The 24,851-nt window shown below is 43.6% G+C and overlaps 2 protein-coding genes across 6 annotated transcripts in view; one reads left to right on the top strand and one right to left on the bottom strand.

Annotated features, from left to right (window-relative positions):
* Positions 1–8,217: 8,217 nt before the first annotated feature.
* On the bottom strand, positions 8,218–10,654 carry LOC122164812. The gene is made up of 2 exons (XM_042827192.1): positions 10,412–10,654; positions 8,218–9,350 (listed from the first exon to the last, which is right to left on the bottom strand). Exons 1-2 carry the CDS (start codon positions 10,433–10,435, stop codon positions 8,763–8,765), a joined length of 612 nt encoding a protein of 203 aa, XP_042683126.1. The 5' UTR covers positions 10,436–10,654; the 3' UTR covers positions 8,218–8,762.
* The window catches only part of ZNF148 (zinc finger protein 148), a 38,029-nt gene continuing 22,905 nt past the window's right edge, over positions 9,728–24,851 (top strand). For 2 of the 5 annotated variants that reach the window (XM_042827191.1, XM_042827186.1), the window contains exon 1: positions 13,315–13,399. Coding sequence is in view for 1 of the 5 variants with exons in the window: in XM_042827187.1 (XP_042683121.1) it covers positions 10,594–10,685 (92 nt within the window). In the remaining 4 variants the exon portion in view is untranslated. Of the gene's footprint in view, positions 9,780–10,319; positions 10,686–13,314; positions 13,400–22,685; positions 22,701–24,851 lie in introns of those variants that run through there. The other 3 variants (XM_042827188.1, XM_042827187.1, XM_042827190.1) reach the window with 3 other exon arrangements.

The raw sequence follows: 24,851 nt of genomic DNA, 5'->3' as shown, positions 1-24,851 counted from the left end.
GATCTCTGCCACTGTGCTTACATCTTCATCCAGACTTCCTCAGCTCGAAGCATGCGCGTTGGAGCTGTGCTGCTGCATGTAGCTCCAGATGTAGAGCAGCACTGAAGTTGCCCTCAGAGGTTTTTCTGGATCTCATGCTTCGGTGGGGATCACCTCTGACAGGAACTCTGTGTACAAAGCCCCAGCTTGTGCCTTCTGTTGGGGGAAAAAAAAATGCCCCAGGGCAGAGGATTTGCTGCAGCCCTTTGCTGTGTGGGCTCCTTCCAGGCTGCCTGGAGGTGCTCCTCCCTCATCTTCCTTCAGCACCATCAGCTAAGCTCTTATTTTCTTCATTTTTATTTCTTTTTTTTCCTTCCAATTACTTGATTATCTTTTTTCCTTGCAACACATACATTCCTGTTGTTTCTGTCACATTTCAGAGCAGCTGGAGGGGAGTTCAGCTGCAGGTGTGTTCCTGCCACCCTCCCCATGGCACTGACACAGTGCAGGTGACCGTAAACCTGAAATTTGGATGGAGCAGGTCCAATGGCAGTCATGTGGCATGCAGGGTGCCAATGGCTACTTGTGGCCTACCATAAGGTTGGGCTGCTTAGGGTGGAGGAATCAAATCATTGTGGAAAGATGAGGAAGACTGGTTAGCCTGAGGCTGCTGGGTGCTTTCAGAAGGAGGAAGTGGACGTTCAGGTTTCCTGCTGTAGGATATAAGATGAAGGCAAATTCCCTCTTCTGCTTGGTCAGGGGGCTGCACCAGTAGATCTGACATTGAGGCTTTGGAGCATGACCAGAGAAGGGCAATGGAGCTGTGAGGGGTCAGGAACACAGTCCTATGGGGAGCAGCTGGGGGAACTGGGATGGTTCAGTCTGGAAAAGCGGAGGCTCAGGGGATACCTTATGGCTCTCAACAACTCCCTGAAAGGAGGCTGTGGTGAGGTGGGGCCAGCCTCTTCTCTCAGCCATAGAATGAGAGGTAATGGCCTCAGGTTGAGCTGGGGAGGTTCAGGTTGGATATTAGGAAATCATTTTTCTCAGAAAGGATGGTGATGGAATAGATGTCACGCTGATTACATGGTTTAGAGCAGTCACATGCATGGGTTGATGGTTAGATTAGATGATTGTAGTGGTCTTTCCACTCTTTATGATTCTATTTCTTTAGGGTCAGTCCAATGTGACACTGAGTGGTCTCTGAAACTGTTGTTTGACTTTTCTATTTTAGCTTCAGAGGATGTGTTCTTACAGCTCCAAACTATTATGAGAACATCTTTCACAGGCCTTTGCCTTGAAGCTGCAGTGCTTTACGTGCTTATGATCAGCCCTCCTGTGGTGAAGGCACAGCAACATCCTCTTTTTGCTTTGGCCCACCCCATCTGCTGGCTTGCATTCAGCCTTCTGGGTACTGTCCTGCTCCCTGATCTTCTCTTTCTTTCTTCTTCTTATGATTCAAGATACTTTTGTATTTACTGTATATAATTTGCTTTAATAACACAGTCAATTTAAGAGGAAAAACAGTGTTTTGAGCTTACCTTGTATGCTACTTCTCTGCCCTCCTAAATGATGTTATTTCTCTACGACTGTAGCACTGAATTTGACCTATTTCTATTTGCTTTTTAAGAACACTGATTTCAACAAATGCTCACCAACATTAAGATTACTCATTACTGTGCACAGCTACAGCACAGGATATTTTAATTTTTGAGAGCTTCAGCTTTGTAAACTTTTCTGTAAGCTGTGTGGAAAAAGTGGCCATTTTAGCACATAAGTGGGATGAACTTCAAACAGATGCATTTCCCAGACAAGAACTGGTCTGTAAAATATTGCCACTTTGCATGTGGTCAGGAATAAGACTGGCTATTGTAACTTGAATTATATGTGCTGAAGTGAGTTGATCAAAAATGGCCAATCTGACAAAACCAAAGTATCCTTGATCTACATCTAAATATAAAATTTTTCAAAGGAAGTGGTAGCTTTTTGTCATGGTTTTTGTGTTCCAATAACTGGCATAGATTTCAGCCCGCCAGCCTGCATTGGCTGTTGGTGATAAGGAGATTTGATAACATGTTGGTTTATAATAAAGATCTTCTATTCCCCAGAGATGCATGTATTTCAGGTCACCTTCTTAGGTTTGCCCTTCTGTACTTAATGAAAGATTCAGTATCTCCAGCCTTTATTTATTTTAGCAGATTTGCAAAGTTAGCATCTAGATCCTTCAGAGCAGCTCTTTATTGGTTTATATTCTCTCTATGTCCTTTCTGAGAACTGAGAATCAGCTCTGTGTTTCAGGAACCCAGGGAGTGGTTTTCCTTCATCTGCTTGTCTGGTTTGGTGCGCGCACACCCAGCCAGCAAACAAGGCCTGTTCCCTTTACAAAGAAACATGGTTTTATTTATTACAAGTCATTTTACTCGTACGTTTGACTTTTAAATTATCCTTGGCATTAAACCCTCATCTGCTTTGCAGATGGAAGACAGTACTTACCAAACAGTCTTTATTGTCTGGGGTATCCCCAGCCCACAGTCAAACCATTTTGATGTCCTTCTGATCACTTTCATCTTAACGTTGTCCCTGAGGCTCAGTTGGGCTCTCTGGATTTCCCAGGCAGGCAGTAGTCAGCATGTTCTCTGCAAGCTAGGATGAGCAGAAATGGGGCTCTTCTCCTGAGCTGGTTGGACGTCATGTATGGTTTGAAAATCATATCAGTGCTGTTAGCTGAAACTAATCAGTTGTTGCTACATCACTAGCCCTAATGGTGCAAAATAAAACAAAACAAACAAACAAAAAAACCCAACTGCTGCTCCTAATGAGATCGTCTGCAAAGAAAGACCATACCCTTCCTTACCAGCTGGATCCATGGAGAGGAGCAGAGGAGGGACCTCTTTCCAGGTATGAAATTGAATATATTAGCATTTCAAAGGTCAAGTTTTTCTTAATGTGCACATGTGATGCCATGTTTATTCCTGGTAGTTGCTGGTCTTCTGACTTTTGTCTTGTGTTCTAAACAAATTTTTGGCTAAACTGCTGATGTGTCTCTGATGTGACCTAGAACTCTTGGCTCTTCTTCTAGGATCCCCTTTCAAGTTCAGCTCTTCATTGGTACTACCTGAAATGTGTAACTATTCATAAATCTAATGGCTGGTGCTATTCAGTAGTAAGTAGATTTCACTGCCAAGTTTGTTTTGAATAAGGCTTCACAGTGAAGACCTTCACCCTTCTCTTCACAGATGCTGTCAGTGCTGTCCTCATTTGTTGCTGTTCATTATTGGCTTAAACAAGATGCACAAAAACAGCTGGAAGCACCTTGTTGATACACACAAGCTCTTTTCAGATCTATCCTCCATTCTTTCCACAACGGCCAAGTAGGTCCAGCCAGTTCTCAGCTGACTGGGGTGAATGGTGTCCCCCCAAAAATGAGCATTCCTTATGCTATGGGGAGACAGCAGTGGGGTGGGTTTGCAGTCTCCTGTCTCAGACCTTGCTCCAGTAGGAGAACAGTGGCTGGTTGGCACAAGGCTGCATGTCCTTCCTGTTTGGCTAAAGAACAGCTCTGGAGGGACAGATCACAGCTGAAAAGGACCTGGGGGAACAGCAGTGTGTGGTGTCAGACAAACTAAAGTGCATGCAGAATCATGAACTTCGAGGTGTCTCGTATACTTAGGTTGGTAACCCATTTTCTTTCTCAGTCCCTTTGCTTCAGCATCAATGCTTTGGATGAACCACAACATATTATCTCTTTTTTTTTTTTTCCACTCAGTTCCACCTTTAGTTTGATACTCTAGACAACGTCCCTTTATTCTACAATATGACATAGGAAGAAGTTCCTGATAAGCCTGCACGAGACATTACTTTATGCACTTTTATTCTGTCTCTCTTGTTTTTCTCTGAAGATAAGAGTCCTAATCTTTTCCATCTTTTGCGAATTGCCATGCTCTTGATCCTATGTCTGTTGCTCTTTGAATCTTTCAGAGTTCCCAGTTTCCTTGAGATGGCTGGTTCACAGACCTATGTCAAGACGCTCCATCATTTCGTTCTTTGTCTCCAGTAAAGGGAGGGTAACTCTGATGTTTTTGATTATGAGACTGCAAAATCTTAAATGACACTTTTAAAACAAAAAAATTAAGTCCCCCTTGATTGCTGTGTTGAGCAATTAACAGAGCAAACAAACCAATAACTTTTAAGGACTATTTCCTTCTCCAGTTCAAGAATCTCTCCCTGTCTTTGGTGCATCTGTGCCCTCCTCCTTTTCCTCCTCTTCATTACCAAATGAAATCTTTCTACTGGCTTTCATAGACTCACATTTCCATGCTCTCTTGGCCTTCCCTATTGATTCAAGTAATGCACCAAAACCTCCAATTTAACACAATAACTTTATCCTTGTCTCTGGGAATGTATTTCACGGACTTCATTGCCTTCAGCAATACTCATGTAATCTCCAAATGGCTTTTTTGGTTTGTTTTCCAGTTTTAACTCCAAGTGCCTTGTTAATAAATATCTACTCTGTTATCACTGCAGTGCAGTGCTTTACTATTGAAATAGAAGTGATATTGCACAGGTATCCTACCTGCTCTTTCAATCTGTGAGTTTTGCTTTTAGTTGGGTAAGTATGAGACTCGTGAGAGGCTGTATATCTGAATTTCAAATGCAGTGATTACTTTGCATGAACTCTCAGTATATGTTCGCTGGTGTGATGCAGGCTACAACACTTCAAAGTAAACCAAGAGTATTGACACAAAGTAGGTATAAGGTAGCTGGCCTATCATTTCTTATTCTATGCTGGGTAACCTTTCCATAATGGGCAAGGCTTTAACTAAAGGTTCAGCTAATGCTTTCTTTTGAATTTGATCCACCATAATACTTCAAACTAAAGATGTCAGCTGAAGTGGGACACTGAGGAAAGATTAAGATGAATTAAGTAAGGGTGTGACATTAAATTGCATTAGTTAAAGCCCACCAAATCCCTGTATGGATGCTCTCCCTTGAAGACCTAAAATATCCAGTTTCCTTTATTTTATCCTGAAAGGATTAATCTTAAAATGTTTATGCTGGGAGCTTAAGACCTTCTTGCTCTCCCATCTTCAGTTAATTCAACTTAAATGCCTTAGCTAGACAGCAAATCTAAGGTAAGAGCAGATGGATTCCTGCTCCACTTCTAGTTTGTGTTTTAAGGCAGAGAAATTGATTCTCTAACTTCTGCCTCATTGTGTCATTTGAACAATTCATGTTAGGAAGAGTATTGTGTTATCATTTATGCTTTTTCTGTCTATTAGGCATCTCAGCATGGGACGTTAAACATCTTCTTTCCTTTTAACCTGGAGATTTATAATGTTAATTTTACAGGAATGCCATATGGGACCAAGTCAAATGTACTACAGATATCTGAATGTCTTACGTCTACACAAAACCATCCTGACTGACACTGACTTGCTGTCTTTCTGTTTCCAAACAGATATATCTCATATCAAACCATTACTTTTCATTTTCTTTGGAATTTTTGTAACGTCTTCAAGTTGGTAAAATAAACGAGCAAGTCAAGTCAGACATGTTTGTGCCATTAAAAACCAATCTGATGTGAAGACTTCAAGGCTTCAGGAACAGAGTTCTTATTTAATGAAATTTAGGGGCAGAAAAGATTTTGAAGATGAAAAGAGCTAGGTGACTTCCCTTTGGATCAATATTTTCTGTAGTAAATTCTTTTTGTTTGCAGGCATTGGATGCACAGGTACTCTCAGACATATATAATTATGATTCTCTGTATTAGTTAATGTTTGGACAAGCGTACCATACCACTGTGTGATTGGTTACTATTGATTCCTGATCTGCCAGCAATATAGGGCAGTGCAGACTCCTCCAATCGAGTCAGGCTTCCATGGGATCATGGATTGAAAGCCTGCTGTAAGACAGAAGAAAAAAAAAAAAAAAGAAAGGGAGATAAGAAGATTAAAACACAAATTCAATGAGGGATGTTGAAATAAAAAGGAACAATTTACAGATAACATGAGTTGATATTCACACAATGGACTCATTTAATTTTCAGCATTGAGTATTTGTGCTGGTTAAATCCCTGGTGAGATATCTGAATTGAAAAACTGGATGGCAGATTCTCAATCTTTTACTAGCAATTGGTTCCAGACGACAGCTCATGTTGAAACCTCCGGTGTTCGTCTAGGCCCTTCTGAAGCACTGTTCATTATAACACTTGTGCAAACTAACATTAACTAGGGCTACAGTAGATTGAGGGGGAGAGAAAATGAAGAAGGCATTTGGTTTTATTTCTGCTTTAGCATCTGATAGCTTCATGTAATTAAATGGGATATTTGCAGTTTTTCACCAGTTGCATTCGTTTGAAAGAGTGGGACTCTTTAAGCACTGAAAAAGGCTCCCCAGGGAGGTGGTTGAGTCCCCATCCCTGAATGCGTTTAAAAATCAAGTATGATGAGTCTTACTTCTTTGCTTTAAATACAACAGTCTTCTTCATATTATACTGCTAATTACTAAACAAAATTTTTGAAAAGCAGGTTCTAATTGATGCGTCTTCAGAGAAAGGCTTGTGCTCACCCTGCAGAAAGCTGTAATTGCTCCTTGCCTTTTAAAAAGAGGTTTTTGTGCTGAACTTCCTGACTCAGACTTAACGAAATTCTAAAGGTATTTTTTTGTTTTTTGACAGGTATAAATGAATGCAATCACCAAATTAATTGTCTTTGAAGGGAAAAAAAATCAAGCTTTGTATGTGTACAGCTTCCTCCACTTTCTAAAACTCTATTTTTGGAAACTTAAAAGCTTTATAAAGCCTGGAGGAATCCCAGGTGTATAGACAGATTGGAAGGAGCAATCCCCAAAAGTAGCTATGCAGAGAGGGACTTGGGGGTCCTGGTGGATGAAAAACTTAACATGAGCCAGCAGTTTGCTTTTGGAGCTTGGAAAGCAAATGGTATCCTGGGCTCCATCAGAAGGGGGGTGGCCTGCAGGGACAGGGAGGTGATTGTTCCTCTCTACTCTGCCCTTGTGAAGCCCCATCTGGAGTACTGTGTCCAGGTCTGGAGCCCCCAGTACAAATAAGACAGAGCTGTTGGAAGGGTCGAGAGGAGAGCTGCAAAGATGATCAGGGGACTGGAGCACCTCCCTTATGAAGACAGGCTGAAGGAGCTGGGCTTATTCAGCCTGGAGAAAAGAAAGTTCCCTTTAGGTACTGAAAAGCTGCAATTAGGTCACCCTGCAGCCTTTCAGTACCTAAAGGGAGCCCATAAACAGGAGGGGAGTCAACTCTTTACGAGGACAGATAATGGTAGGACAAGGGGAAATGGTTTTGAGTTGAGGAAGGGAAGATTTAGGCTGGATATCAGGGAGAAGTTCTTTACCAAGAATGGTGAGGTGCTGGAACAGGCTGCCCAGAGAGGTTGTGGGATGCCCTGGCCCTAGAGGTGTTCAAGGCCAGGTTGGATGGGGCACTGAGCAGCCTGGTCTGGTATTAGATATGGAGCTTGGTGGCCCTGTTTGCAGCAGAGGGCTGGAGCTTCATGGTCCTTGAGATCCTTTCCAACCCAAGCCATTCCACGATTCATTAGTAGAGGCTTAGACCAGGTGACATCCAAAGGTCCCTTCCACCCTTTACAATTCTGTGTGTGATTCTGTGATTATTCAGCAAGCAGGTTAATGACACTTCTTGTATTTATGTAAAACTAAACAACTGCATGAGCTGTAGCCACATTTTATTAACTCCTTCCTTTGTTCACGCAGAGTCCGTGCAATTATTTTGAAATACACTTATTGCATAAAGTCAGGGCAGATCTTCAAACTGGGTCTTCATGTCATCGACTCTTTCTTAATGCAGTTTATTACACCATAACTAAATGGCACCATCTATGACCTCCACAGGGCTGCAGAATCTTATTAAGGCACATTGTTAAAAGGAACTAGAAGCCCTACATGAAGTAATTTAGAATTGCTCACTCACCAGGCAGATGCATCCTCATCCTAACAGGACTCAACAAAGGATGTAAGCCCTGTGGTGGGGACAAGGCAATCCTGTAGGACAACCTGGGAACAACTAAGCCTGTGGCAAAACACTTTGGGCTGCTGCTGATTGAGTGAGTCACAAAGCTAAGCTTAGTGAAGCTGGTAAATTTCACCCAATAGAGCTTGTGTGGATTTTGGCTTTCATCCAGCAGAGCATTTAAGCACATGCTTAATTATAAGCAAGTGACATCAAGCAATTTAGTTAAGCACGTGTTTAAGCGTGGCGTTGGGCTAAAGACTTTATTTAGAGAAACACGGGAGTGTTTGTAAGCTCCAGAAGAGAAAGAAGCTGAAGGCCTCATGAGGAACCAGGACACAAAGTTGTGGAGATGTGGATGCTTCAGATGCAGAGCTGTTCCAAGCAACCTGAAGAAATCTGGTCTCCCGCAGTTCCCCACGTTGTTTGGAGTCAGGGAGAGCACTGTGATCACAGAGATGACAGCCTGCTGGTTTTGGACTTCTGTCTGGATACCAAGGCATCCCATGGCTGCTGTCCCATGCACACTGCTGGCTGGGTCCCAGTGGGCATGCAGGCTGGGGCAATCATAGGACTGCTAAAGTTGTAAAAGACCTCTGCGATCACAGACAAACCACCAGACCATCCCCATCACATCCCTCAGTGCCACATCTCCACAGTTCTTGAACACCTCCGGGGATGGTGACTCCACCACTTCCCTGGGCAGCCTGTGCCACTGCACCACCACTCTTTCTGAGAAGAAATGTTTCCTAACATCCAACCTGAACTTCCCTAGCATATCTTAATGCCTATTGCTGTTACTCAGGAGGAGAGGCCAACCTCCACCTTGCCACAGCCTCCTTTTAGGGAGCAGGACAGTGATAAGGTCTCCCTCGAGCCTCCTCTTCTCTAGGCTGAACAATCCCAGTTCCCTCAAATGTGTTCTCTGATCCTTCACAACTCCACTGCCCTTCTCTGGACACAATCCAGGGCCCCAACGTACTTCTTGTAGTGAGAGGCCCAACACTGAGCACAGCACTCGAGGCGCGGGCCCGCCAGTGCCAACTACAGCCATGGCAAAGCCTCGCACGGTTGGAGCTGAGGGCTGCGTGAGGAGCTGCCACACAGAGCCGCGCAGATGCAGACGCTTTGGGTGCAGAGCTGTTCCGAGGAACGGCTGCACGTCAGGGAAACGCGGCCTCTGCTCGTCCCCAGGTCGTTTGGGGTCGTGGCGGACACGGCGATCGCGGAGGGTCGGGACTTCCGGCAGCTGCCCCTTCGCGCACGTTGCCGGCTGCGTCCCAGCGGGGGAACAGCACCGTAGTTCCCTCCAGCATCGCCGTACCGTCTCCGCCGGCACCGACGACACCTCTTCTCCACGCACCTCGAGCTGGAAGGAACGGAGGATGGAAGAGAAGAGCAGGCGCGCGGTGCGCAGCCCGCCCTCGCTGCCCGTGCCCGGCTCGTGGACGCGCTCCCGCCCGCTGACCCGCGCGTAACCCTGCGGGCGCTCCGCTCGGCGCGGCTCCGCTCCTCGCCCCGCCGGTCCTCCGGGCGCCTTCCCATGGTGCACCGCGGCGCGGCGGCGCTCTGGCCGCGCCGTCGCTGTCACCGCCAGCAGGAGGCTGAGGGCCGCCGGAGCAGGAAGAAGCCGCCGCCGCCAACTTCCTCTCGGCCTCCCCTCCCCCCCGCCGCCGCCGCCGCCGCCGCCTCCCCTCCCCCGCGCCCCGCCATGCCCGGGGCCGCGGCACGGCCGCTCTGAGCCGCCCCGCGCCGCCGCCGCGTCCCGGCCCGCCTTCTCCTCGCAGCTCTGCGGCCGGTAAGTGCCGGCGAGGGGCGGCGGGAGCCGCGCGGCTCCGAGAGGGCCCGCCCGCCGTGCCGGGGGCGCACCGGGGAGGGGGAGGATCGGGGAGCGGCGCCTCGCGGCTCGTTCTCGGCGCGGCGCTCCCGCCTAGGCCGCGCTCGGCGCCGGAGAGGCCGTTCCGAGGAGGGAGGCGAAGGGAGCCGGGCCCGGGCCTGCGGGAGCGCGCGGCCGCGACGGGGCCGCCCGGGAGGGGTCGGAGCCGACGCGTCGCGCCGGGAGAGCCGTGCGGCCGCTGACGGGCGGACAAAGGGCCGCGGGCGGACGGACGGGCGGGCCGCGTTCCTCCGTTGTACCGGGGCCCATTGTTCGCGGGGCGAGCGGGGAAGCCGCCGAGTTGCGACGGGGCTCCCGGCGAGTGCCGGCCCCCGCGCAAGGCCTTCCCTGCCCCGTGCCTGCAGCCCTCCTGGGCGGCGAGCGCAGAGAAGCCTTTCCTCGGCGGCTCGTAAGAAGGGCAGGCGTTCGTGTTGAGGACGTAAATCGTCGCACCGATCGCCTGCTGGGTGCCGCTCAGAGGTGTTTTTGCGCAAAGATAGGATAAATATGCGGAGCCCGGCGGCGGCAGCTGTGGGTTTGCAATGGAAGCCTACCTGGAGCGTGACCTCCCCGTGCATGTGCACGTGTGACAACCCGGCTCGGGGAGCTGCTGATGGGAGAGAGCTTTCCTTTCTCTCCAGCGGCACCGTGACCTCTGGGACCGGCAGATCGCAGAGCGGCACGGTCTTCTCACAAATGGGATCTCGGTGGCTTTGTTGGCTGTAGTTGGCCGCAGATGACAGGCAGGCTGTGCGTGCTGGCTAGCAGCGTGTACCTGGGCCTGCCCTGCTTCAACATCTTGGACTGCCCAGATCAGATTTCACTCCTGTAAGTGATACAGCTTTCGCTCCGCGTGAGTTTGGGAGGAGATGAGGTGGAAAAAGAGTGCTAACCCACATCATCTTCTGCAGGCATTCTTAACGCTGTTCTCAAAACCAAACTAGGTACATTAATGGCCAAAACCAGACTTAAAGTCTGTCCTGCCAGGAGGAAACATGACATATCTCCAGGCAGTGCTAGTTCTCCAGTGGCCTCGGTGTGCTCCTGGTGACAGCTGTCAGCTGCAGAACAGGACGGTGGCGGTGCAGGGCAGCTCCCAGCTCTGCAGCCGGTGTCTCTGGGCACTGCTGGTTCTCAGTGTGTGGGGTTCAGTCAGGCCTGTCACAGAAGCAGCCTTGCTCTTGTTGCGGTGATTGAGGAAAGTTCTAAAAAATTAATTCTTCACTTGCACCATTTCCCTGAAAACAGTTTTTGTTGTCCTCATGGTGAATATTCAGCAGAATGTACATGTGTGTTCAGTTTCCAGAAATACTTTCTTTGTCATTGTTTCTGCGTGCCTGCAAGCTCCTCATCCCCAAACATATGTGTGCTTAGTGAGCTCACAGAGCTGAGTAAAGCTGAAAAAGATGAGGCTGGCCTCTTGTACTTAGCTCTCATCTACTTGTTCTGTCTTCACTCTTGGGGCTAAGGCCTGACTTAACAGATGGCTATGTAATGTGCACCTTAGTTATTGTCCTTCATGTGTTCAGTTTCTGTCATATTGAAAACATACTCTATTGATGAAAAATCCCTAACGCAATGGATTATGCAATCAAATCATAAGTAGGTAAGTCACTGCTTGAAGACCAGAATGATTAAAAAAATATTGTCTGGAAGAAAAATTACTCCAAATGTTCCAAGTTACATTGCAGGCTAAATTGTTCACCTGAAGGGAGCTTTTGTAGCATTATGTAGTTTCTCAAAAGGTGGTTTTTGTGCTCTGTTCAGTGTAAGGTTCATTGATACTATGATTGAAGGCTCTGTGGAGCATGCATATGATGTAGAGAGTTGGTGTGATGAAATGGTAGAGGCTGGAAATTTGTACTTCCAGTTGTGAACGTCTGTGTACCAGTAATGTTATGTGAGTGAGTTATGTGAGTGTTTAGAATTTATATCTCCAGAGAAATACGATAATGCTACATCTGAAACAGCCTCACTCGCTTCTAGCTGGGGTCTTTGCACTACAGGTTTAATGATATCAATTCGGGAGCAGTCAAGTTCAGGATATTAGTTGGTAGCTTATTGATCTAGGTAAAATATTCTTAAATTTACTAATGAGGAGGGAAGGTATGTTCTGTGGTGCAGAGCAGGGTTGTATCTGCTGCTGGCCGTTAGTGATGTGTTCAGTGATGCCCCTGTGAGAAGTGTGGCTGTGCTGCTGTCCCACTGCAGGTATTGCCAGTGGAGACTTGGCTGGGTGAGCAGCTGCATGGGGTGGCCCTTCATCAAGCTAAAAAGTCTTTAATTGTTTAGCTTAGTTTGGAATTAAATTTGATTTAATTTTGGCTCTAATGTAAAATACGTTTTTTTCACTGTGGAGTAACGAAAATGAGATAAGAAGTAATAGCATATATATACTTGCTGAGTAGATGCAGTGGTGGTGTTTTGGAGACCATAACCTTGAGGTCAGGGTGTTTGATTTTGTTGTCTAAACTCCAAAATCTGTTCTACTGAATGAATGGGGCAAGGACTGAAAAGCAGTTGCCGCTGGACTTATTCTTGTTTTAAAGATTCCTAAGCGGATCTTTAGTGGATCTAACATCATAGATAAGTTTTATTTAAAATAAGCACTTTTTCTCCCTCAGCATGGCATCTTAATGATAGCTGCCTTTCAAACCAACATCATTTATGATGAAATAGATTCAAACCTTTAGCTGACAGTCCAATCTGTCTAAATGAAGCCCCATGGACATAAGCAACCATGGGTGTCTGCTCTTCCCAGGTTGCAAGGCAATGTGAAACATCGGTGTGGTGATTCACTTGTGTCTTAATTTGTTTGCCTCTTCTATATATTGACATCTAAGCAGAAACCCTGAACTGGCATTGAAGTTTATGTGTATAACTTAGTGGTTATTAGGAACTGAGGCATGGCTGTTAGTGGGATGTGTCAGAAGGAGGCATATACCAAGAGAAACCCTTCCTCCAATGAAACAAAACCCATTCACACTTGGAGATTTATTTTCAGTTAGGCAAATTCTGTTAGTTAATTTATTTCAGTTGTCTTTCAGTGCAATTAAACTCCCATCTGTTGAATTCATTAGCACACTATATATTTTCAATACACAATCTTTTCATCATCTCACATAGAATATTTTATACATCAGCAATAATGCCATGAACTACACAGATGTCACAGGTTAAACTTATTTAACTTCTAAATTATCAAACAATTTTAAATACAGTAAGGTCTGTGAGTTTTCCAGTATTGTTTCCTATTAAAATGGCAGCCCTTAACTGCATGTAGGGGTTTTTCATGGATCATTCAGATATTCGGCATCTTGGATAAAATATCTGGAAAAATCCACGATACATTATCAGTGTGTTAATGTGTTCAAGGCTGATACTGAAAGGTGATGGTTTTTACCAGTAATGTAATACAGTTAATGTGTTACTAATTTATATTACTTCATGATTTCATTGCAGTTTGGAAAACAGCGAGGCACAGCTCTTGAACAGAGTCCCTGCATTGGCCTTATCCTGCAACTGATATGCTCCACAGACGTGTTAGTATTGCAGTAGCTGTGTCTTGTCACAGTTTATGCAGAAAACTTGAAGATAGTGCTGTCTAGTTCTCTCCTTATGACGAGGATGACATTTTTATATGTGCCGAATTAAACAGTCTGATGATAAAATGAAATCTGTGTGGGAAGAAGTTCCAACCTGCAAGCAGCAGTAGGGTGTCATTTATGAGCAGCCGAGCAAATGTAAACTGTCTAGATGGGAGGGAAAATAGCCCACAAGGTGCCCGTGAAATACCTGTAAGACAAAATAGTTTATTGGTAGAGCATTCAGTAGTGCTGATGCAGAAAGCTGGGGTGATGTCTGTGTAAACAAACTCAGATGTGAGGTTGATAAACAGCTGTAGAGCAGGAGACTTCAAATGACAGCTATGTCCATAACAGAAAGAGATGCCCATTCATAAAAACCTTCAGTGAGCATCTCAGTGGCATTGGAATGATTGTCCATCAAGTCTGCATTAACTTTTACTACTTATGTACTCCAAAATTAGGGTAAAATACGTAATTAGGAGGATTTACAGTGCCAGCAACATCAAGGCCGGGTCATGCTACCTTGTGCAAGGGGTGGAATGACAAATACTGATACGGGGCAGCTTTTATAGTCATATGTTCACTGACAGCGTTTAAGAAAGAAAAGGGGGACAAGATTCAGATGGTATAAAATACAGTCAACTTCTATATGACTTTCCTGAAAATATGCCTCTTTTTCTATTTTGTTGGGATTGAATTCGAATCAAGCAAATGGTGATGTGCTCCTAAGAAGCGTGTGTGCGTATGTGTGTGCGAACATATAAAATACTTCTTGTGTGTATCCGTGGTGATTTCTGGCATGAAGTCACTGAGTGTGAGGAATGTTCAGCATAAACTGGAGTGTGTTTTGCCAAACACGAGCAGCACATGGGCTGCCTGGGATGTAGCTGCAGTCTGTAGCTTGCTGGGGAGGGGCAGAGCAGGGAAGCAGTTCCTGCGTTGGCCAGCTCTCTGCAGGCTTCCCTTGATAGTGGAAACTCTTGCGTCTTGCTTTTGACAAGTGAATCCATAGCATTACTTTGCATGCATTCTTCAGTTTTGCAAAAGGAGCAAAAGGAGTATTAATGCCAAGAGATGAGTACATTTCACCAGACTTGATGTGCACAGATGACATTTTAGCCTGTAAGCATTCTAGCAGTCACTGTTTCCAGATGCAGTGGATGATTTCAGAATTTTTCAAGTATACGTACTCTAAAGCAAATGATCATCTCTGCTGCTGACCTCCTGAAATGTCATTCTCTCCTGTTTTTGAACACACACACACACACTGATTTCTGGCATGGGTCACTGTTATATGTCAAAGTCAGATGAAATCTGTGTGAGGTGGATGTCAGGCTTTTAAGCTGAGGCATTTATAGCACTGAGCATTTATAGATGCAATAGTAACTATAAATAATTTTTTAAGATCTTCTCATTTCGTGTTCAGAGTTTCTTTTAACAAAGGAGTTCTTTGTGAAAGATTGGTAAACTCAAGCAACTCCTCCTTCTGCTGAAGTCATCTTACATTTCTTAAAGCGAGGCAGCGTTTTGTGATGACCACAGTTGGTTAGCTATGGACAGAGCCAGCCCATCCTCAGATACCACAGAATCACAGGATTGTATGGGTTGAAAGAGACCTTTAGAGATCATCTAGTCTGACCCCCCTGTCAAAGCAGGTTCCCTAGGCCAGGTTGGTCTGGCAGGTAGGCGTCCAGGTGGGTCTGGAACTGTTTTAGAACATGGTCGTTGTAGATCTTCCAGAAGAGTCTGGAATATTGGTGTTCAACTTAACTTTTTGGCCTTATAACCACTGTTTTGGGTAAAACCTACTGGAAGGGTGTTCTGTGTGAATACTGCTTTAACAATGTAAACCAAAAATGAATAATTCATATAAGGGAAGACTGCCGTCATCCCTTAAGGAAACTGTATCAGGCTGTAGTTCTTTGGAGCATCCTTTGTCACTGGTGAACCTGACAGTTACACCCTGATGAATTTTTGTGAGGTCAGCATAGAGATGTGTGAGTTATAGACTGTCTTCTGGGCATCTGGAAAGCTTGGTTTGTTTTAGGGGGATAAGGAAGTAGAGGAAAGCTACTTGGCTTTGATTTTGCTTTTTCCTCGTAGATGTTATGAAGTTTGCCAGTAGTATCTTCTAAAATGACTCATAGAAAATAAATCTGTTATATTTAAAATATGTGTTTTTACAATCACAGATTATTTATACTTGACATGAAATTAAAGGATTGGGAGGGAGGAATAAAAAAGAGTCTATAGGAAAGGAGCGTGCAGAGGGTGATCACCCAGTTGTCCTAATATATTGCTTGAATATGTAGACAAGACAGCAATTTATAGGCAAAACCAGTGACTTGTTTTCTTAATCTCATGGTTAAAAGTACATCAGGCAAACCAGATGTGTTCAGACTTTCCTGGTGCCTGGTAGGAACCCACACTTTGGTATATACACCTTATTGGGTCAAATACATGGAAGCTTTCAACTTTACTGTCACTTTTCAAGGAGCAACAGTATGAAAGGGCCAATTAACATAAAACTTTTCTCCCAGTCCTTTGCTTGACCCTGCAGTTTGTGTTGTCCCCAGCTTGCATTCCTTAAAGGTCATAGGACAGCACGGAGCTTTCCTCAGTTGCAGTGATAATGATGGTATGGCTGCATATCTGAAAAGCATGGGATCTGTTGTAACTGTGTGCCTCAAATTTGCCATACAGTTGGGCAACTCTTCATTTTCGATCCTTAGTTATGTGCCAGTGTTACCCCAATGCTTGCAGGGCTTCTCCTGACCCTGTTGCATCTGGCACATCTGTGCATTGTGGGAACCTGGGTGAGGACATGCTGGATTTTTCCTTTAACAAAATCCTTTCAGAAATTTTTCTCACCCTCTGGGTTGCTTGCTTACTTGCTTACAGATATGGATTGCACTGGATGTGTTTTACTAAGACTTGGCTTCGCCATGGAGTTGCTTGACTAGTGGTTCTCAGAAATTCCAGACCTGCTTGGAGTGGTAGCTCTTAATTGCTGCCCTGTGAGTTAATGGCATCGAGAACCGTCATGATTTTTGTTCCTAATAATTATAGGAGTTATTATAAACACAAATCATATCTTTTGATCAATCTGAATTTTTGTCTTACTGTATTCTAGCACTTAATTAGTGAGAATTAGCTGCAGGGTACTAAAGTTATTGAGCTAGAATCCAGTTTATACAGTCCTTTCCTTCAGGAGCACACAATCCTAAGTTTCAGGTTTTGGATCATTTGCAATGTTAGTTAACGGGCTAAAATATCTTTGTTGTTATTGCTCTTATTAAATGACTTCTAGACATCTCATGTTTTGGCTTGCCTTGATCTGAAAATGAGCTTAAGTGTTTTAAAATTGTTTGAGAACAGTCAGTCTGTAATGAGGACTAATCACCTCAGGGCATGCGATGGAAGTCAGCGGGGTTCCCTACTTCGTGTGGCTCCTGGAGTACTGTGGGGCAGCACTGGGAGGTGTGCTGGGTGGGACAGCCTGATTCGCTGCAGAAGAGCACTGTGGTTAGCAGTTACCTGATTTGACATGTTTTTTTGGTGTTTTTTTTTTCCTTTGGAGTGAGGATCAGGCAGATTAAAATGACTTACAATTCTGGTATTTTATGTAAGCAGGATAGGAATAGTTCTTAGCTGATTCAGTCTAACCACAACTGTTGGTTATCAGTGAGGAGGTGATAGATTTGTTGCAACAGTGTGGGGGAAAAAATGTCCTGACTGTACAGAATTGCACTCTTCAAAAACTTCTTTGCTGCCTTGGCAACTTTACATCGTCTGTCACTTGTGCTCTGAGAGTGGCTTTTAAGAAAGCGGCCTATTGCTTGCTATCCTCGATTTAGAGTCTATTTCTGCTGCTTCCTCCTCTGGCTGATTTTCTACTGCTTTTCAGTACAGAGGTGTCTGTTTGTGTTCTGCCTCTTCTCCGTCTCCTTGATGGAGGTGCTTGATGCTCTCCTTTGGCTCTTGTAGCAGTGGTTAGTGAGGCCACAGTCCATGGTTCCTGGGATGAAAATTGCTCCCTGGCACCCTGTTCATAACAGGTTGAATGCTTTGAAAAAAAACAGAGATCTATTTTATTCACTGTTGGTCAGTGACCTCCCTAACTATAGAATCCCAAGGTCCTCTGTTGCTGCTCCTTCATTGTGCAGTAAAGGAATGAAAGGGCTGCCAGCACTGGAACCGGATCATTTTTCAAGTCTCTTCCATCCCAAGCCATTCATTTGCAGTGCAGGACTGCTTCCAATGGTACCTAAGGTGCTGTCTCTTAGTATTTTCAGATTCTGATAGAGCTGTCATCTCTGAAGGGTCAGAGCACCTTACAGAAATATCTTCTGCATTGTGATTAGCAACTGTCCCTTGTGTCTCTATATTGTTTCCCCAGGAGATTGTTATTACACAGGCTTTGTTTTCCCATCAGCTGAGCTGTGTGTGCCTTGTGTTTGTTTACATTAGCAAAAGTGAGGTGGATAAACTTGTTTGTGCTTGAAACAGCTTATTTTCTGTGCATCATATTCAGTTTAGTATTTTTTGGTTGCTGGATGTATTAATCTTGTGGCACAGGTCCCCCGAAGCCTTTTATTTTTACTGCAGGCAGGTCAGACCTACTGTGATAGAGGAATGGAGCAGTCAACCAAGCTGTCTCCCTCTGGGCTTTCAGAAGGCCTCTTTCACATATTCTGCCCACGCTGATGGCTTTGAAAGGTGCCCTCTGAAGGTCGGTGGTGTTTGGAAGGCAACAGAGAAAGAAAATTTGCTGTCTGCCCACAGTGAATCTTCCACAAAAGGCATATTGATTATTTCATCTTTTGGACTAATTGGATTTTCTGAGGCTACTGTTCCACGTGTAGGTGAAAGGTGTGGTTGAAATACAGCAAATATAGCTTAACAATAAAGATACACCAGGATGTAAAGGAGAAGAAGCTCAATGTGTGAAAAGTTACCCTGCAGAGGGCCAACAGCACCTCTCACAACTTATTTCTAGGTGTGACACAGAGCGTATGCTTATCTTGAATAAGTTTATTGTGATGAAGTTAAGGAAAAATTATTTATTTAGTTTTTGCCAGCGTCCTAGAACTGAAATTGCAACTTAGGAAAATGATTCCTGCATTCCAAAACATGGTAGCTGCCCTCATAGTCTGAGAGCCGGTATGTAAATAATGATCTCAAATGCTTCAGTGAGACCTAAGAATACAGTCTGTGCTCAGTTGGATGTTTTGCATGCATTGTTTGTGTCCATCACACCTATGGTTTAGATTATGGTTGGGATTTTCCTGAAAGTTTTCTTTATCCTGTCCTGTATGTAAATAGGGGGTCTCTGAGACAGCTGTGGGTTTTGCCATTAAGGTTTTGGGATCAAAATCTTCTTGATTATACTTGCATTTGCATATTATTTAGTCTGTATGGACTTATTAAGTAATTGACTTGAGTTTTTCTGTAATTACTATTTTTCTTGAATGCCTATGGATAGGCTTTTGGAAAACAATGAGAAGCTAAGCAAAGATATTACAGACAAGAGAAGTATGCACTTGGAAGAAGGTTTTTAGGTATGAAAGAAGGTTTTTAGATATGGAAGAAGGTTTTTAGGTAAGTCAAACAAATAAACATTGAAATTACAGCATGGAGTTTTACCTATGCCACTGTAAATTTACCATAGTAAATGTATTTTCATTGCTGTAGCTCAATTCTTTTATACTGTGGTCTTTAATGAGACATGAACTCAGTGTTTCCTCCCACGGAGACCCCCTCATTTCTGAATGCATAGTAGGATACGTGGTTCTCACTGAATGAGCAGCTGCTCAGTCGTTAGCTTTCTTCTCATTATATAACGTGTTCTGTTACTGTACTCAGCTTAATCTTGCTCTGAAGGCAGAATGAATATGGTTTGTTGAAAGAGAGGTTAGTGAGCCCCTCATAAATAGTTCCAACTGCTCTCTTCACAGCTGAGCCCTCAGTAGGTCATCGCTGTGTTGTAGAGAGAAGGAAGTGGAAGTGCAGGGAGAGGGAAGATTTGCTGAAATGACAGATGTGCCCAAGAGCAGTGGCAGAGCTGAGAAAAGAAGCCAAATCCATCAGTCTCTCACAGCTCTGTTCCAACATCATGGTTTCTCTTCGGTCATCCTGTTGCACTTGCCTTTTCTTGATGCCAGCTCTGTCTGTGCTCCCCCATTCCTCTCGTGATCTTCCACCCAAGTGTATTAGTTAGAAATGTGCTGGTTGTGCTTTCTGATCTGGGATTAGGTCCCAGGGCAGGCTGAAGCACTCTTGTCTGTCTCACTTGCTAAGTAAGTGATGTGGGCGTCCCTTTCCATCTCGTGTATGCCACCTTCTTCCCTCAGGAGCTGTGTTGGCCACAGGAACAAGAACACTAAGAAGTGATTAGTTCACCTTTGTGACCTGTATTGAACACTGCTTATTCTGACAAGTATTTTCACTGGTCCTCAGGGAAATGGTATGGTTGGAGAACTGATGCCTGGGAGTAAGACCAGATCTTGCGTTTGGTCTAGATGTCCACTGAGCTCTTTGAGAGCGGTAGAATTGCAGATGATCTCTGGAAGGATCAAGGGTAGGACTCTGTTTTGCAATATAGTGTTGAACTGCTTAAGTGGTCATGACTTCTTGCCTCATTTACACTCATTTCAGCCATTGTAAAAATGGACCAATGGTGTTATAAACTATATACATCCTACTTATATATAGTGCCGAAATGTGAGACAGGCAAATTATGGTAATTTTTGATGATAATTTCATGACCCAGGCACTTGTTCCAGACTTTTGTATGTATGGATGCAACTTCTTGTGTTCTCCCAGGGCTTTTTGTGTGTAAGGTTTTACAGATTTTTAGGAAATAGTCTGGAAACACCAGAAATACTGTTGTACATACATACTTGGAGGCCTTTGCCATTTAAGCCAGTGGGGTAACTGATGGCAACAGCAGGTTACCATCTTCTGTAAAATAACACTAGAATAGTGCCAGTGACAAGAAGGGGGGAGCAGGAAGAGATGCCTTGCAGATATTTGCAGGGAGCAGAGCAGTGATGAAACCCAGGAATTTCTCCAAGGAACTTAAAGACTTTATATAAAAAAAAAAAAAAGAAAAAGAAAAAGATTTTTAAAAGCAACATATTTGTCTTTTCTGTTTGTTTTCAAGGTGAAATTATATGAGATGGGCTGAGCCTGTTAGCATGTGGATGCTGCAAAGAGAAGGGCCTGCTCCCACACTGTTTTGAACTGCCTCTGACAGTCTGTGGTAAATCAACTCTGCGAGTTAGCCTGGCAGAAAATTAATAACTGAAAAAAAAACCAACCCAAAAGACAAGAGTTTATGAACTGTATAAATGTCTGTTTGTATGAGCACAGCATTAGTGCAAAAGATAGGGCCAGAGTGTCACAGTTAGGAGGAAGGAGCAGAGTGTCAGTTAGGAGGAAAGAGAAGTGCCCTTCTGGTGACAGTTAGCTGGCAGATTGGTTTAGCTATGCCACATGACTGTAGCTGTAAAAAAATAATATATATATACATATATATATATATATGTATTCAATATCTGAAATACTATTACAAAAATTCAGCTTGAGGCATACTTGTCATATGTAACATTTTACAAAATGTTAATGAGTTTGCTACACTGGTAACATCCCTGTGGGTTTTAAAATGCAACCATGGCTTTGTTAATATTGAAAGCTTTCTTACAGGTGTGTTTGCTATTAGATGTGGTTTTGCTGGTGATGATCCAGTACTGAATTTAGGGTAAGCAAGGTGGCAAGGATTTTCATGCACGGATAATTTTATGCACAATAAGTAGATTTTCTGGGAGTAATCCTGTTGGTTGTAATAGGACTATTCACAGCTCAGTATGACTGGACGTCTGTGTAGGATCAGGCCCTGTGCTGCTGGCGTGCAGTCAGCACCACGGGGCATTTAGAAACAACTGTGCTGAAAATGCTAAGAGTGACTGCATCGTACGCTCTGGTTTAGAACGTGTCAATTTTCAGATTGTGAACCTTTTCACAACGCGTCATGTTTGATTGCTTTCCTTCTATTCTGCGAGTCGGCACATTATAATTCATTTTTATCAATGCAGGGATGTTAATTTCAAAGTCTTTCTTTTAGCTTTGTCTTATTTTCTGAGTAGGGAGAAGAGATAACATTTAATGTTCTTTATTTAGAACCATTAATGAGGGTATTATTTTTCACTTTCCAGGCCTTGGCTGTATGTTTAAAATGGAACTTTTGACATTGTGGAAGCTAGTTGTCTTTCCTTTTATATTAGACCGTATCAGTATTTTAATAATGCAGATAAGTATCTTTCCTGATGTGAAAATCCACGACACATTATGTGATCTGACTGGGTTCACTTGAATTTTGTGGTTTTGTGTACCTGATATTCATTTAAATTCAGAGGTTAGCATAACTCATTGTAGTGTGGCCATAGAGAGGAGCCTTTAGAGACAATAATATGCTCAGGCATTCCCATGTATTGCTTGTTTTCTGAAGTTTCTTTAGCTTTTGCACTGGTTGCCTTTCTGCAGTTTGTTGCTTAAAGTCGTTCTTCCAAAGGCTGCGGGATGTAGATAAAATAGCAAATCTTTAAGTGAACCCAATTAGTGTTTCTGGATCTTGCTGATAATTAATTAATGCTTTACTGCTTGCTTAAGCAAAGGAGAGAAAGGGCAGGATAACTGCTCAGCACCTTTGGTCAGGGTGGAGAAAACATGCTGCTCCACACATTGTGCTCTGGTGGCTGTCTAGTTTATCCCCTTCCTTCAGGGTGTCTTTTCAGCTTTAATACATAGCAGCCACCATCCCAAGTAGTCGTTTTTAGATGTTACTGTGTCCCTATGATTTATTTTAATTTTCAATTCTGAGTTAGAAAGCCCCTCACGCTTTTCTCTTATGATAATTTTGTTAGAATCACAGACTGGCCTGGGTTGAAAAGGACCGCAGTGATCATCTAGTTTCAACTCCCTGCTGTGCACAGTCACCAACCCCCGGACCAGGCTGCCCAGAGCCACAGGCAGCTCCTTCTTTCATTGGGAATATTGTGTTTCCCACCCGTCTCTCCAACTCACTGCACCGTGATCTTTGGAAAAACTGCTCTTGGGGTCCTGAAGTGAGCAACTGTTGAGAAGTGCTGCAGGGCTTGGCTCAGCAGTGGTGTTTGAAGTGAAGCAGCGTGGTTCCCTGGCTGGAGATGCTGTGCAAGCAGCTGCTGAGCATTGTGTGAAAGGAGTAGGAGCTGAGGTATCTGATGAGCCCTCTTCCGTGCAGTCTCTTCCCATCTTTCTTTTCCCCAAATTTGTGCCTATAGATGTCTCTTGTGAAATGCTTTGCACAAAGTAAAGGTTTGGAGAAGCTCTACCAAGCACTACTTTTGTTGGTGGCTTTTTTTTCCCCTCTATGTAGTCTAAGAATATGCCAAAATCATATGATTGTTTCGTGGAGCTTGATAAAGTTCTGGAATTCTGTAGAAAATATCTCTGCAATAAGGATAACAGTGATTTATGCCAAAAAAAATACTTGTGTATGTTCATGTATGGTTTGTGTTATTTTAACTTCAGTCACGATAATCTCAAAATAAGTTGATCTTTATCTCACAGATGCATCTTGCACTTAAAATATTTATTTAATCTTTACAGGCTTAGTAAAGTGAGCTCGTTTGAATGCTTTTAACTTACATTTTCTTTATCATGCTGTCATTCTTCCAAGAACACATCTCTCCTCCTCTTCTTCGATTCGAGCGAAAGGATTCTTTTTGTGTGAGCCAAAAGGTGCCAGCTGACAAATTACTCTTGTTTTACTGAGATGGCTGCAATTGGGATACTTCTCATTTGGATTAATAGCTTATTTTTATTTGCATTTCATTTTAAATCAGCACCTTGGTTTCGTATGGCTTACAGTGTTTTATCACTTAGAATATGCAGTCTGAGCAGCCTAACAGTATGATTTCTCATTATTTTTCTATGAAAAGCCAGATGTTTGAAAGCCTGATTTAATAAGCAGTACACTCACAGTAGCAGCATCCGATATGACTCAAGATCATGACTGGAAAACAGCAGAGTGCTTTCATTTGCATGACTACTAAGTCTGCTAGGCAGGGTGAGAAGAAAGTTTCCATATCATTGCCAATTCAGAGAACTAATAAGTCCAATAAATGCCACCTAATGCTGGACTGTCTTCTGGGCAGCTGTTCCCTCTTGCCGACTCTCCTGTCATTCTGCACATCATGAGCCTGCCCACCTCTCTTGGTGAAAATAGCAGCTCTTTTGTATTAAACACTTGGGTCTCTCTGTTTTCATTTGTCTGCCTACCTTCCTGCCAGGAAATTGCTTTCATCCAGGATTTCCTCAATTCATACCTAATTTCATAGTGATAGGGTGGAATCCCCCGTGTGGAGCAACTGTTTCGTTCAGTACCTGGAGCAGACAGATCAGGGCCACTGTGTTCTCACACTTGATTCTGTTTGGTTTTGTTCTGCTTTTGTGGTTTTTTTTTAATTTTTTTTTTTTTTTTCCTCCTGGAATGCTGTTGATTATTTTGAGTTTTTGTATTCCAGTACCTGCCCATATAATTCCTCTTTAGAATCTGCATTGAGCTTATGCTGCTGTCTTACTGTGGAATGGAAGAAAAGGCATAGCGAATGGTGATCCATGTGAGATATGTCCCAAATGTGAATAAACTCAGGTTAAGGACTGAAATGATTAAATATATCAGTTTGTTTTCCTTGGAGTCTGCCTTCCATGCTGTATTTTTAAAGTGCCCTACCTAAGAAACCTTAGCTCCTTTGTGCCATCCTTTATCAAATAATGATTCCATGGGGGACAGATTGTCCAGAACTTCAGTCCTTCTCGCATTTCTTAACACAGGATCCTCCACACTGCTAAGATGATAAATTCATCCTCTTTTTCTTCTTTTAGGATCACTAAGGTCTGCTGCTGCAGGATCTCCCTTGGAGACCTACATTCTTGGGGAAAAAAAAAAAAACAGCTTTTTGTGCTGTGCCAGGTTTCTAGTTGCATTATAGCTGAGAAACAATCGATATGATTTCCCATTTACCTCCCCAAAATACTTCATGGATGATGTCGTGTCTCTGGGTGGCTGTGTGGCTTACCAGGCGTGCATTTTCTTTTGGAGGTGTGAAACCCCGTTCTCTGACTATAAAGTAGATTAACTGGGAGTGAGCTTGTTACCTACCTGAACTCACGACGGTAAGGAGTTGTCTGTATTTGAAGACAGATGCTGAGAAAATCAAGAGCAAGATTTCAAAGGCATCAAATTTCCTTGTGTTAAAATTGCAGAAGAAAAATGGACAAATCGAAAGCAAAAGTATTCTTAGAACTTTTTCTCTTCTACTCCTATCACAAAAAAGCTGCTTTTTTTTTTTTTTTGTATCAA

Source organism: Centrocercus urophasianus, unplaced genomic scaffold (assembly GCF_019232065.1).
Source record: "Centrocercus urophasianus isolate 14NV4802_14NV808 unplaced genomic scaffold, USGS_Curo_1.0 seq_28, whole genome shotgun sequence".
Lineage (NCBI taxonomy): Eukaryota > Metazoa > Chordata > Aves > Galliformes > Phasianidae > Centrocercus > Centrocercus urophasianus.
Note: the sequence above shows the minus strand (reverse complement) of the source record. Positions and strands in the feature narration are given on the sequence as shown.